This window comes from Nestor notabilis, unplaced genomic scaffold, assembly GCF_000696875.1.
Source record: "Nestor notabilis isolate BGI_N333 unplaced genomic scaffold, ASM69687v1 scaffold3039, whole genome shotgun sequence".
Taxonomy (NCBI): Eukaryota; Metazoa; Chordata; class Aves; order Psittaciformes; family Psittacidae; genus Nestor; species Nestor notabilis.
This window is the reverse complement of record NW_009942158.1, coordinates 14,412-28,505: the sequence shown is the minus strand read 5'-3', so window position 1 is coordinate 28,505 and position 14,094 is coordinate 14,412. Positions and strand designations below refer to the sequence as shown.

Genomic DNA, 14,094 nt, shown 5'->3' with positions numbered 1-14,094 from the left:
ACAAAATGGCTGTTACTGTACTGTTGCTGGGCAAAGCCAGATTTGCAGGCTAGAAAATAAAAGTAATGTCTTGTTTTATCTTAAAGTCCAAAGATAATTCTGATCCCCTCTTCAGAAAGCCCTTGATGGTAGTCTTCATCTTTCACTTAATCAAGGCAAATTAATTCTGAAATATGTTCTCGATGAAGAGTTAGGTCAGCAGGTCTGAGACATTAGTGGCAGGCAGATAAGAAAACCACAGTGTTGACTAGAGCTCTTTTTGCAGGAGTGGAGTATCGGAGGCTTGTTTGCTATGGAAATGTTAGAAATTAGAATATCCTGATGGTTTTTTTTCTCTTTGACAGATTGTTTAAAGAACAACAGTGAGGGATTATCAAATTCTACTGTAGAATTCCTGGATTTATTCAATAAGTCTTTGACATGTTTTGAACATAACCTTCAGGTAATTTATGCTGTGTACTTCAGAGAAGCACTATATCCTCTAATTGCCAGCAGAATCTTATTTATGCTGAATAAACTGTAGATACAGATTAGGCAAATAAATTGCTGGTGAGTCTGAGAATTTTAGGCAGATAAAGCAATGATCTGTTAAACAGATATTTACAGATTGAGAGCATAACATTAATTGTAATTGATATTCACCTTGACTTCATTTTGTATGTAATTGCAATGCTGCTTCACATCAGAATTTCTGAATTCACGATAGTTGATAATTGTATAGTAAAATCTGGCATGTCTGCATGCTATAAGTCTCTTTTTCTATATCTTTGTGGAATTGTTGTCTTCTAACTTAATTCAGTTGTTAAATAACCTCTTGCTAATATAGACTAGCTCAGAAAGACCAGCTACCTCACATCATAGTAACGATTCTTTTGACTAGTAAAATTATGGGTGGTTAAAGCTTGTTCATATTGCAGAAGCAGTATAACCTAATGAAACAAATGTGGTAATTGTGCTTAAAGAAATGCCCTAAATAGCCTAAGAAACTGTGCATATTCCATTTTAAACAGAAACTGGCCAAGTTCCAGAGTTGTTCAATAGTAAAAATGGGAAATGATAGGTATAGGCTGATCTCTGAGGAAACTGTTGGGTTTTTTAAAATCATTAATGATATCTAGGAAGTATGTCCTTAGGCTTTGGTCAGGAGCAGTATGGACTGGCCTGCTGGTCACCTCAAGTGTCTGAACTGGAACTTAACCCAGTGGTTGGTCGGTAGCTGGTACAACCATTACTGGGTTGCAGTATCTGTCCCTGTCAATACAGCTCAGCAGCTGCAACCTGCCAGTTGTTGGGTATGGGCAAATAAACCCAAAAAACTATCAAGGAACACAATAGCTCAGGCTCCAGAATAACATTCAATTACTAGTAACTTATTTTTTTCTTCCTGGGAACTGGTATTATAAGAATAAGTGTTTAAATAAAAAACCTCTCTGCTAGTTCAAAGAACAGTTTGAGATGCACAACTTGCAGGAAATGGAACTTGTCCCTACTGAATTAGAGTTGGTCCCTTTTCCTGCTGCTTTCTCATGTGAGTTGTCCATCTGGGCCTCTACTCAATCCAGGATGCTAGAAATCAGGATTTTGGTTCAAACTTGACTCTAGTTTTTAAGTGGTGGCTTTTCTTAAATTTTTTTAATAATGCCTTAAACCAGCATTCATCCAGAGTTTTATAACCCTAGGGACAAACCATCCATCTGTCACAAAATAACTACACAGAAGTATGTAAAAACTGCAATGAAACCTACAAGATGTTGAATGACCTGTATAACAACTTGCAAAGGATGAACAGGCAAGGTGGTGAGTCTGGGCACTCCGCACACTTGTGTATCGACGTGGAAGATGCAGTAAGTATTTATTAATATTTAACAGGGAGACCTTGTTGTGGAGTTCTTCATTAACAGAAGTCATTTGTGCTTGTCTTGCTAGGGATTGCCTTTTCCCTTTAGCCTTGGCATCAGTGCCCTTGGCAGGCTCATATCCTGTGGGGGGCAGTTAGCTTATGTGGCTGTCTTGGTCTTGTCCTCAGTCAGTGCAGCAGGAGTGTGACTGAAGCTCCTGATCACCCAAATGCATTCCCATTTGAGAGGCAGCACTTCCATGTCTTGTTATTGTGAAGGGGATGGATTTAAAGAAAAAAGGTCCTTTATCTTCTGTGAAGCTTTACTGCTGTTGTTCTGGCCTGTGTAATAATTGATTCCTTATTACAGCAGCTGTTTCTAGGGGTCCTTAGCGTTGGCGACATATGTTTGGAAACAGCTTTGTTATATTGTGGGGGTTTAAGTGGTTTGGGCAAAAGGAGTGCTGCTGAAAGTATGGGATTATCCCTGTCCCTGAAAGCTGTCAGTGAGTTCTCTGGGAAACAGACATGTGCGATGTCTACAGTGTTTCCAAGTACAGTCTGGTTTTGAAGCTTGTGAAAGTTTTGATGTGAAATTTTGGCTCTGCTTAGTTGTCTGTTTCTACATTTCTGGGGATTTGTTTGCTTTGGGGAGAGTTTTCTGAGGTGGTATTTGAACACTTGAATGTCTTGAGACCTGAGTGTTTACCATGCTGCACAGCAGAAATGCATGTGCTTGCTTTCACAGCTTGCTTGTGCTTTTCTTTTAGATGAATATCACTCGGAAGCTTTGGAGCAGGACTTTCAACTGTTCTGTTCCCTGCAGTGATACAGTCCCAGTGATTGCAGTTTCATCCTTTATTCTCTTCCTACCTATTGTTTTTTATCTTAGTAGCTTCCTTCACTCAAAGCAGAAGAAGCGGATACTCATTTTGCGTAAGTGATGGTGCTGGCATTTCACTGTGAGAGCTGGGTGGTGCCAGGGACTCGCTTGGCTCTTGTGGGAGTGGGGGCCCAGCCAGATCTGCCTGCAGCTGTGCTGACGGCGCTAATAGCAACTATTAGTCTGCTGCTGCCCCCTGAAGAAGGGTAGTAAAGAGCTACAGCCATATCTTTTCATTAAAGTTTCTGAACGTGAACAGAAAGCTGTTTGCAAGTCTGTGTCGGATAAATAGAGGGAGTGGAGAGACTAGTTTTGTGGAATTCTTTGTGTTTAATTTTCATATAATTTTTCCCTTTCTAGCCAAGCGCATCCAGTCAAATGCCAGTCTTGTGAACATCCAAGAAAAATACAGCTGAGCTGCAAAACAAAACCTGAGAACTGCTGCTGGTATACAGTGGGTACAATTGTGTTGGAATGAGGCCGGCACAAAAGAGGAGTTAATTATGGTTTAGTGTAATGATACAGAGCAACACAAGTTAAACAAAATGCTGTCTGACTTCTAAGCGAGCATATTAACAAACATGACAAGGCAGGGCTGTGTGATACTGTATGGACTCTGGTTTTGAAAAATGTGTGGATTTTTTTCTTTCAGTCTCGGGCTGAAGCTGGTGTTTTTCTGTTTCTAAGCTTTTGTACTTCTCATCAATAGAATAGCTACACTTCTCTTGCATGGTATTTTTTCATATTTATCATACTTGTTTCCCAGAAACCTGAGATTCTGAATCTTTTTGAGATGATTTTCATAGACAGACAAAACTTGAAATAATATTTGATGTTCTTGCTTGAAACATGAGGTTTAATTCTACATAATATTCAGTCTTGCCAGTCTTGGGATGGACAGGAAACCTTTAAAAACATTCCCATCTTTCCTATACTGCTCTGAAGTCATGCTGCTGGTATCAGTTAAAAAAAAAGGCAAAAAGGCATGAAATACACAGAGAAAGTGGTAATATAGAATGTCCAAAACCAGCAACAAAAGCAACAGAACTGCCAGTGCTAGACTAGAATAGTAATCATTGATGACTGCAGTATTCGGTTATCTCTGAAACGGACGACGTACTTAGTCGTTTGCACACTTCAACCACTAAAATCATTGTTTTTCATATGTTAAGTTTTCAGAGGCTTATTTTAGATGTCTGTTTGGGTAACCAAATGCTTCACTCCTTGTCTGTTTATTGTGTTACTTCCTTTCCTTTTTAATTATAAATGGTGGGTTGTTTTCTTTTTGAGTATTTTGTTGTTTATGTAGAGGAGTGAGGTAAAGTCACGTCACTGGAGATGCTGAATTTCTTGGTCTAGAGCTTGCTGTGGCTTAATACTGAGGTGTGTTTACAGGAACTTTGTAGGGGAAAAGTTACCTTTTCTAGATAATACTTATTTTAGTGGTAAATGAACCAGGGAGTTCTCTAACTTAAAAACTGTCCTGAAGGACAATGAAGATACTGTGTTGGGAATTGAATATTAAAGGAATAGTTCTTACAAGAAAATTAAGCCTGTGAAATAGATGAATGTAAACAAATTCAAGCTTGCAGGATTCCAAAGCTAGTGGAGGAATCAGTACAGTTAACTGCAGGGATGGGTAGTGCTACTGACAGGCTGTGGGCGCAATTCGGCGGCTGCAGCAGTACTGATGGTTCAGGCTATTTATTACAGTACTGATGTGGGGGAGTGGTAGGGTTGAAATGATTTATAGCTGTAGTTGAGGTTAATGAATGCCAGAGTCTTTGCTGCCATTTTAAAATGTTTTCTCTAAACTTGAAATAAAAATGAATGGCCATTAGAGCCAAAAGATTAGATTTCTCTTGGAATCTGTGTGTCTGATGTCTGTCAAAAACCACTATGGAATAGTCCTATGTATTTGACATGCTTTGGAGCCTACAATGTTAAATTTTACCTTTGCACTAAGGCTCAAATAAATATGTAACAATGTAACAAAACAGTCCTAAAGCTCTTCAAATCATTGGTTTTTTTGTTCTTTCTTGTTATTTTTTTTGTGTGTTTTTACTGAGCTCTTAAGTCTAGTTGACAGTGTGTTTGATATCAAGTAAAATACTGTGTTAGCCCTTGGTCCCACCCACATGATTGCCTTTGTATTTTATCAGTCAGAAGTATTTCTCTCCCTCTGTTAAACACGTGAATTACGAGGTTAACAGTCAGTTTGTACTAGGTAGTTTACAACAGTGACACAGAACTGTTTCTCTTGGTTCTTATGTAAAGTTACCTTCTTGTGGCTGGGAGAGGCACACTGCCTTTAAAAGAAAAAAAAGGATTATTTTTTATATCTACTATTCTTAAACTTCAACTTTCTGGGACTTATTCAGCTGCCTGCTTTAATAGCATTACGTTGATTTGGGACATCATATGATTGAGAACTGTTCAAAGGAATCTTTCATTCGGTTAGATAAAGCTAGTTTGTATGTGCAGCATTTCAGAATGACTGCTTTTATACTGTAAGCAGTGGCTTTTTGAGCACATTCATGTTAAGTAGGTCTGAAAGTCATTACTTTTGGATATGGTGGTTAAGCACTTTAAAAAAAGAAAAGAAAAAATAAAAAAATCAGCTTTTCTTATTTTCCTGGCTGCGGAGCCAAACAGAAATACTCATGTGGCTTTGGCTGGTTTTTATTTTAAAACAACAGTGAAGTTTACACTTGAGATTTTTAATATTGCATCTACTATCTTCTCTTTTATTTTTTTTTTCCTCCAAAACTTTTTACTTCTTTACACAGTGTTATATTGGTAGGATATTTCATATATAAATTGCTTGAATTCTCTTTATACTCTGTTTCTTAAAGAAATGTGGAAGCACACAGACTGTGTTGAAAGAGAACTAGAATTCTTTTTGCTGCTAGTCTTTCATCTTGTTTTATTTTTTGCCTTTTTGGTATTACATGTATTAAATAGGATGAACTTTGAAATCCTGATTGTTTGTATCTTTTTGTGCAAATAAAGATTTCTTACTGTGGGGTAGCACTTTGAGTCATATTTATACTTGCTAGGAAACCTCTAAACATGGAAAGTCAGCTCTAATAAAGATTGTCAATAAACTATGAACAGTGCGGTTACTTAATTGCTTCATTTCTAGTAGTTTTATACTCCTGCTGTTCTGGGTCTGTGTTCAGAAGCACCTGCTTATTATTCCTTATTATGCCATTTGCAGGAAAACAGCATCAGAAAGATGTTTTCAAAGCAGTGCTGTACTGAATTATGGAACAAATGAACTGCAACTGCTGAGAAAGGCTGGAGTTTCAGCTCAGTCAGAGCTTACTGAAGTACGTTGAAAGGCTCCTGGTAGTCCCAATGGAATTTCTTGCACGGGTGTTTGTGAATAAGGCTAGTAAGGATAACTTACTGTCTCTGTGGGGAGGATTTTGATTACCTGCATTGTCAGCTTCAGCGGGCATGGTGTTGGATTGCTGTTGAGCTGAAAGATTTCCTTAAAAATGGCAGCGCAGTGCCTCACTATGGAGAGAGCAGGGTGTCTCACCTGATGTTAGCAGCCTCATGCACTAGTGGTAGGATGTGGGTATCTTGAAACTTAAATCTCAGTGCATCATTTGCAAGGGACTTCCAGGAAGGCTGGTAAAGTTGTAATGCCAGTGTGTGAAGTGCAGCTTAATTTGGAAAAGTGAGAATGGTTTTGGTTGCCTGCGTGCTTGGGAGAGACACTTGAAAGGGAGTAAGCACAGGAGAAGGGCAAGTGGGAAGAAAGGGGGATTTACCCAATGTGTGGAGCAGAGGCTCAGAGCATAATTGAGGGTGGAAATGCGGGTTTTTAAGCACATTTGAACAATGTGGTTTAGAGGAGGAGGCTGTTCAAGTTCACAGCTGGTTGAAAGACCCTGGGGAAAGAGGGTACAAATGGGGCCTTGATTGCAGCTGTGCTGGGAAATGTGAAAGCTCTGGCTCATTGGTGGAGGTGAGGCTGGGGATTTGTAGCAGTGAGATGGAGCAGCTGAGCCCAGGTGCCCCACTCATCTGTGATGGGACACACGGGTGGGCTGCCTATGCAGGTTGAGAATGGGAACGAGTAGTAGGATGGCAACAGGGACTTGCCTCTGAGCTACTTAAAAGCAACTGCTTTCTTCTAGGAGGGTACCAGAGTTACGTAATGCTGTTGAAGTGGATGGTTTGAAGTAATCTGGTTCAAAGGCTCTCTACAAAGCTCCTGTTCTATTTCAAGCTGAGTTGAGGACTCCTGTTCAGCACTAAACAGGAGACTTTTTCTTTAAAACAAACAAAACCCAGTTCTTTTTGTGTAATAGCTGCTGCTTCCCCCCTGCCCCAATCTTTATAAATGTCCACTGCACTCACAAAATGGTTTCAGTGTTCTAGTATTTTGTTTCTGGTGCTTACTGTCCAGCTAATAGAAGTACCATCGAATCTCTTGCATTTCTGCTAATTTATATGTGAGTTTTCATGTGCTGAATATGGAGTTTCTCTAGAATGATGAGCTGTGTGATTATCAAAGTCACTGCACTCCTAGTGAGAGCATGGGTAACTTACCAATTTTTGTCCATGTTTTATTGTGAATTTTCCTTCTGGCACCGGTGTAAGCACTTTTAGCCTCATCTTTGAGTTTGTGCAGGATGCACCTTTTATTTTTGCTGGTGTAAAAAGTTACACATTGGAAGAGTGGAGCCTATAAATTCTGCAACTTCTGTGAAGCGTTGCTTCCCCCAGCGTTGTGGTCAGTGTCTGCTGCTACTTGCTGGAGTCGGCCAGAGTGATCCATGTGCAACTAGTAGCCTTGTGTTGTGCTGAGAGTTGAAATGTGGTGTCTATCTTGGAGATTGTGATCTAATCTAAGGCATCCTCCTCCGTGAGGATCAGGGCTTGTGAACATGTCTACCTGTCTACACGGGGCCTCATCCGCTTGGTCTTCCTGGTTGGGTGGCCTGTAGTAGATCCTTACTGTAATGTCCGCTGTCCCTGCCCTCTCTTTAATCCTGACCCATAAGCTCTCGGTTGGCTCCTCATCCATCCCCAGGCAGAGCTCCATGCACTCCAGCTGGTCGTTGACATAGAGGGTGACATCCCCTCCCTGTCTCCCCTGCCTATCCTTTCTGAGGAGCCTGTATCCTTTGACATAGATGGATGCAGACAAATTGCTGAGGCTGAGAGGAGGCCATTTGGCATTGGGGAGCACTTTGCTCTTTCACCTAAGCCTTAAGTGTTTCTTCCCCTCCTGCCAGCCCTACTTTGGGACCCTAGTCCGAGTCCCTGCTCAAGCAGGATTGTCTCCAAGACTGGATCAAGTTGTTCCTACTCATTCTGAGCTGTGTCAAGGATAGTGCTAGGGAACTGGCAGTGTGGGGAAGGAATATGGGAATATTCTGTAATATAGCTTTGAAAGGAGCCTGTGGCTTGAAGTGTGAACTAGGTTTGGGCTTTTTTACTTCTGTGCATCTTCTTTGCAGATGGGAGGGACAGGGATAGGGCTGACAGGATGGCAGGGATACTCTTGCAGTGTTTCACAGTGTTAGACATGCGAAGTTCTGTCAAGTAAACTGCTCATTAGTTTTTAAAAATAACTCAATAAATCGTGGTGGAAATCAGTTAATAGTTAAATTTTTTTTTTACTCCCATCTGAGGTGAAAATATTGGAAAGCTCTTTCAAATATTTAATAAAAGAGAGATACTGGCTCATAGCTCAGTTGAAGTTTTAACTTTTAATACCAAAAATTCCCCTCTGGTGCCAGCACAGTAAGTATCATGGATTGCTGCAATTAAACCAGTGCCTTAAGTTATTCATAATACTCTTTCTGGGCAGCATTCCCACCTGCTTAATCTGTGCTATACAAGCGTTTATTAGAACTGACTGTTGAAAAGCGCCAAGCTAAATCAGACACTAGAAAGAAAGAAATAAATCAATATGATGCCCTTAAACTGGTTTAATATGTCTTTCCTCTTCAATAATCCTACACGTTAGTGATTTATTTGCTGTAATGAACATGCCATTCAACTGAAACAAGATTAGCTGCTTAAACCGCAGCATTAAGCGTGGAGCAACTTTAATGCTGCTTTATGTTTCATTGTAATGCTCAGCACTTACAGTGGTGTCTCTTTCTCTGCTCTGCAATAAAGAGTTTGTGTGAGGATCACAGAGGGCTCCAGAGTGGTGTTTTGTTAAAGCAGTAAATTTGGGTCGGGGTTGCAATGCGGCACCTCCTTCATCCAAACCTCAGTGGAACTAAACTGGTGAGCAGGATTAATGCATGGATTTCTATTCCCTGCAGGATTTTTCTGGGGTTAACCATGAAGTAAATGGCTTATGTCAAACTGATCTAGGTTAAGACAGAGAGAACAGCCACTGGCAATCAGAATATTCTTTTGGACTTCATTCAGAATTTTTATTCCAAGCATTTCAAACAGCAGCAATTTATTGTGCTGCAGGAAAAACGGCCTGCAAGGAGCAGGCGCCTTGGTTTTGCAAGGAAGAATCCTAAAACAGACCTGGTAAAGTCTGAAGATTTTTGAAGGTGTCTATAGAAGAGGGCAGGGAAATATGAGTGGTGCAGGCATTTTATTTACAGGTATATTCTCCATAGTTCTAAAAATCACAGTGAACTTTCTGTTTGCAGTACAATGTTGTACTTGTTTTTCTTCGGAAGACTATGATGATTTGCAAATATATGTATATGGAGTAAGAATATTAAGACCAGAGAAATGAGTTTCAAAGTATTGCAGAAGAGTGCTGACTTGAGAGCAATTACTTGAATGAGTAGAAGTGAGAAGAAAATGTCAAAAGTATTGTGTTTGCACTGTGCTGGATGAGGTTTTCAAATGGAAGTTGTGGTTCAGACTCTGGAAAGCATGTTTCTTCTGGTGAATGCTGCTTTTCTCCAGGTGATCAGAACAGAGAATTGAAAGTGATCTGGCAAAGGGAGAGTCAAGGGATTGGAGGCAGCTATTAATGAAAGAGGAAATGCACTATGGAATATGTTAGGAGGAACAGCCTTACTTTGCATTACTCCATTGAAAAAACAAATAGCCTGAAGATGCTTTCAGCACATCTACCTGAAGGGAGAGTGCTGGGATGCAAAGAGAGGGTTGGTGAGCTCTGGCAAAGATACTAGTTTGCCACTGATACAACATTCCATGGAAAAACAGAATCTCAAGTTGGACACTATGGAGTGCCTCGAGAGGAGCATGCATGCTGCAAGGGGAAAATAATGCCCTCAGCAGCTGGTTTGAAGTTGGTCAGGGGGTGAACAGAAACAGTCATGGTTATTTCTATGAAACATGCATATGGTGTGGTTTCTTCTCAGTTATCAGGAGCCCCCTTAGCACCGTTTGCTGCTGTTATCTGGACTGCACAGGTCTGAGCGAAGCCTGCATCCAGCTGCTGGGCTCTGATTGCTCTGCATTACAGCAGGCTCTGCTCCTAGAGCAGATATGCAAATCTCCTAGAGCAGAGCCTTTTTGTCTGTTACACAGATAGCCAGCATATAAGGAGCTGCGTTTGTTGCAGCCATTCACTTGAGTTACTTTAGGTCTGCTCCCACAGTCATATTTTACTTAAAGATCAGGTGGTTTGTGTGATCTCTTAAATCACATCAACGGAAGCACTTGGACTGGCCTGTTTGATATCCAGGCAGGTGTGAGGAGAAGGATTAGTGAAAAGGAAAGAATGAAGGAGCTGCAGCAAAACTGGGCAACAGAAAGCAGTCCTGGGAAAGCCTCTGCTTTGGCTTGGCTTGGCTTGTATAACGGCGGCTTATACAACATGTAACCCAATCTGACCCTGACCCTGCCAGTGCTCAGGGACTATATTTTTACTAAGATTAAGCCTTTCTTTTCTTTCTTTTCCTGGAACAATTTCCTTGGCTTTCAGCTTGCCTGTTGGCTGGCATGGCCACAGCAACCTTGCCTGTTTATTTCTATAATATTTAGCTGGCGGCACTCCTCTTCCCCACAGCAGCATCTCGCCAGGCAAGGCCGCTGGCAGGAGACTCGCCACCCGTGAGAAATGGTGTCTGTTCTCTGCTGGTAATAGCACTGTTGGGGAAGGAAGTTAAAATGTGGCAACTATAACAGCACCCTTCTGTTTAGCAAACCACCTGTAATCTCCCTGAATAAAATGAGTCTCTTGCTGCTTGGAAGGCTACAGGACTCAGTACATGCCTCTTCAGGAGGCATGGGGCTTTCTGCCTTTTGGATTTTTATTCTTACAGGAGAGTCACTTTAGCTCTTGATGTCTTGCAGCACAAACAGACAGTGGCTAAGGATGACAGTAATAATTCGCTTTACATCTCTGAGTAGAGGCTTATATGGACAAATACGGAAGTGGAAGATAAAAATATCTAAAATAGATCTTTAGATATATTCATATTTCTTTTTCTGCTAAGTGCATCTTCTTGATTTCAGAGCACACTACTTCTCACCTTCTGTACCGTGAGTCAGACGATCTGTGAAATGTGTGTGCACAGACTATTATACTTGCTTCCAGCATCTGAAGAGGAAGATGAGGAAAAAGGGAAAAAAAAGGGTAGATTTTTAGACCTAAGACTAAGAAAGCCCATCTTACTCACTGATAGAAGAAACGTGTATGCTGCTGGAAGGGGATAAAAAGAGCATAAATTCCAGTCAGATGTGCCTCTTGTGAAAAATGACTAATTAAATGACACTGGTAAATGACGTTGCTTTAATGGGAAAATGTATTAGGGGTCACTTAAAAAGAAATCACAGCCTCAGGAAAGATGAAGAGAGTAATGACTGCCTGCCTGGCTTTTGTTATTTCTTAGAAGCAAATCGCATTTTGGGGGCAGCTTTCAAGAACAGCAGTGAAGCCTGGCACATGTACAATAGCCATGCTCATAGAAACAAGTGCTGTCTTGGGCTCACAAAGGGGCTGCAAAGGTCAGAAAACAAGTGTCAAGTGGTGGGCAAATTAATTCAGCCTCTCCTGACGTTGGGCAAACCCTCCTGCACCTACCAGTTTGAGAGGGACCCACTCAAGATTTGCCCTTGTCCCACACCAGGAGGGATGCTCCAGGAGGAGGAAAGCCACCGGCTCCCTGCACAGCGCAGCAAACCCATATGGCATGAACATGGGAACAGTCAGGCAGGGTCCTGGCCAGCAGAGCAGCCCAGCACTGGTCATCTGCAATGGGGATGCTTTGATACGTTTCTTGCATTGAAACACACATCCTGAGCATCTGTAGCTTCACAGGGATGAGCTTTGGGGTGACAACTGCATAAAAGCAATGCTGATTGAAGAACATAACAATCTGCCATAGTGGGTCACCTCTAGACCTAGGAGCCCGTGTCCACTGTGCCTGCACAAGGGGTAGGAGTCATCATTTTCAGTCCCTGTTCCTTATGCTGGTTGTGATTTCCTAATCCTTTGCCATTCCTCTTCTGCAGTTGCCCCTGTAGCATGTACACCCCAAATAACTAGTTCTAAAACCATGTGCCTGAACACCTGGAGAATGAGGGCTTTTTAAAAGATCAGTTTATATACTGGAAACTAGAAAAGGATTAATGCAAAGAGGAAACGTTTGATCTCCTTTACCAAATAACCATATCAAAAGCTCTTTTCGGCGCCTTTTGTTGAAACACATAGAAGTCATGAAGTCCTTGGCTGCTAGCCAGATACAGCAGAGTGGATGGGCCCAAGCGTTGCCCAGTGTAAACTAATGTCGCTGTACTGATCTCCGGGGACACGGACTGACTTTTGCCATGCCTGGATTCAGCCTCTGGCGATTAACAACATGTTCGTGTGAGCAGTAATGCTTGTGTTCTGCAAATAAATGGGATAAATGTATGTGAATGTATTTGAGAAGAAAGGCTAGCTCCTGAAATACAGCAGAGATTACCTCCAAGAGAAAATGACTGACAGACTATCCATCTTTGAGATGATTCATAGGAATCCCCCGTATTTTCTAAAAATCTGGGAATTTTTATTAAAAATTTCACTTTGCTCTGCATATGCCAATTTTGACTTCCTGGTGTTCGCCAGGGAAGACTGCTCCCTGGTAAAGGAGAAGTTTCCTTCAGGTCTTGTTATTACAGCAAAGCTCAATTATGGGAAATACTCCCTCTTCTTACCTGAGCTGATGGTTCAAAGAGAAAGACAGACATTTCCTACTTTAATTTTTCACCCTGTATTTTACTTCAGAGCTTTTCCAGGTAATTTGGAGGGGTACTGAAAACAACAAGGGCTGTGGCTTCTTCTCCTGATGTATTTCTGTCTCCAAACACAGGTGTATCCAGGAGGGACATGGCGTGGGTTTGGTGCTGAAGCTCGAGCTGTGGTCCTTGGAGGTCTGGGCAGTCCACTGTGCAGCAGCCAGGGCTCTGTGTCTGTTTGAGGAGAGCAAAATAGCTCCTTAAATTCTTGCTGACCCCAATCCAGGGTGAGCATGGGGGCACCTGCATGGCAGCACTCCTCCTTTTTGGGGCCAGCCCTAACCAGGTCGCCTTCTAACCGTGAGAGAAGCTGCTGCTGCTGTGTGACACTTGGTGCCTGTTATAAACATGGGATGGTTAAAAGTGTGTTCTCAACATGGTATTTCATCAAAAAAAGCCCTCAGTGAGGGAAACCACATTTCTGAGCTTGGCTTCCTGGGGAAAGCAAGCTTATGTGTTTACAGGGTGTGACTGCAGATTACACCCTTGTCGCTTTTGAATCTCTTTGCAAATCTTAATCAAACTGGACTTGAGGGGGAAACATGCAAAGAGAAATGGGTTCCTACAAGTTTCATGATAAGGGCAGCTGAGGAATGGAGAGAAACTACCTTGAAATCGCCTCTTAGGCTGCAGCCTGACCTCAGCATTGGTTAGACATGTCAAAATCCCACATAACGGAGCCCATAGAAGACGCTGCTGCAGGGAAAGCTTTGGTCAGACCTTGCATCTTCCTTGGCACCGCAGTCAATTGACCATGGGGCACAAATGTGGTTTTGTTAGTCCCAGTCCCTGGAGGCTACCTAAGCCAGCCTGCTGGTCCTGGTTTATTTCCCTTTGGTCTTTCTGTGCCATGCCGGCAGCCCTGGGGCTCTCCTGGCCCTGGTGCAGCTGCCAAACTGATGCAGAGGTGAAATAACCAGCCCAAGGCAATGGTCGAACCACACATCTTCACTAGGATCTTGGAAAGGTGTAGTCCATCAGAAATGTATGGGCCCATGATGCTGACTGCTGCTGTGAATCTCAAATACAAATGGACTTTCTTTCCCTTGGTACCAAGGGGTTTCGTGGTGAGTTGACCAAATAAGACTTTGCAGCAGAGTAATTTCCCTGAAAGATTAGGAAAGTCAAATATTTCTTAGGCTCTCTATCATGTTTGAAATCTCTTTATCCCACATATGAA

At 41.8% G+C, this 14,094-nt stretch overlaps 1 protein-coding gene across 1 annotated transcript; it reads left to right on the top strand.

The window, feature by feature from the left end:
• Nucleotides 1-344: 344 nt before the first annotated feature.
• OSTM1 (osteopetrosis associated transmembrane protein 1) lies at nucleotides 345-3,646 on the top strand (the record flags this gene model as incomplete). Its single annotated transcript, XM_010021246.1, has 4 exons — nucleotides 345-442; nucleotides 1,680-1,844; nucleotides 2,608-2,773; nucleotides 3,081-3,646. Coding segments are annotated over 4 exons (485 nt in total), but the record flags the coding sequence as incomplete, so codon positions are not given.
• Between the last annotated feature and the right edge of the window lie 10,448 nt (nucleotides 3,647-14,094).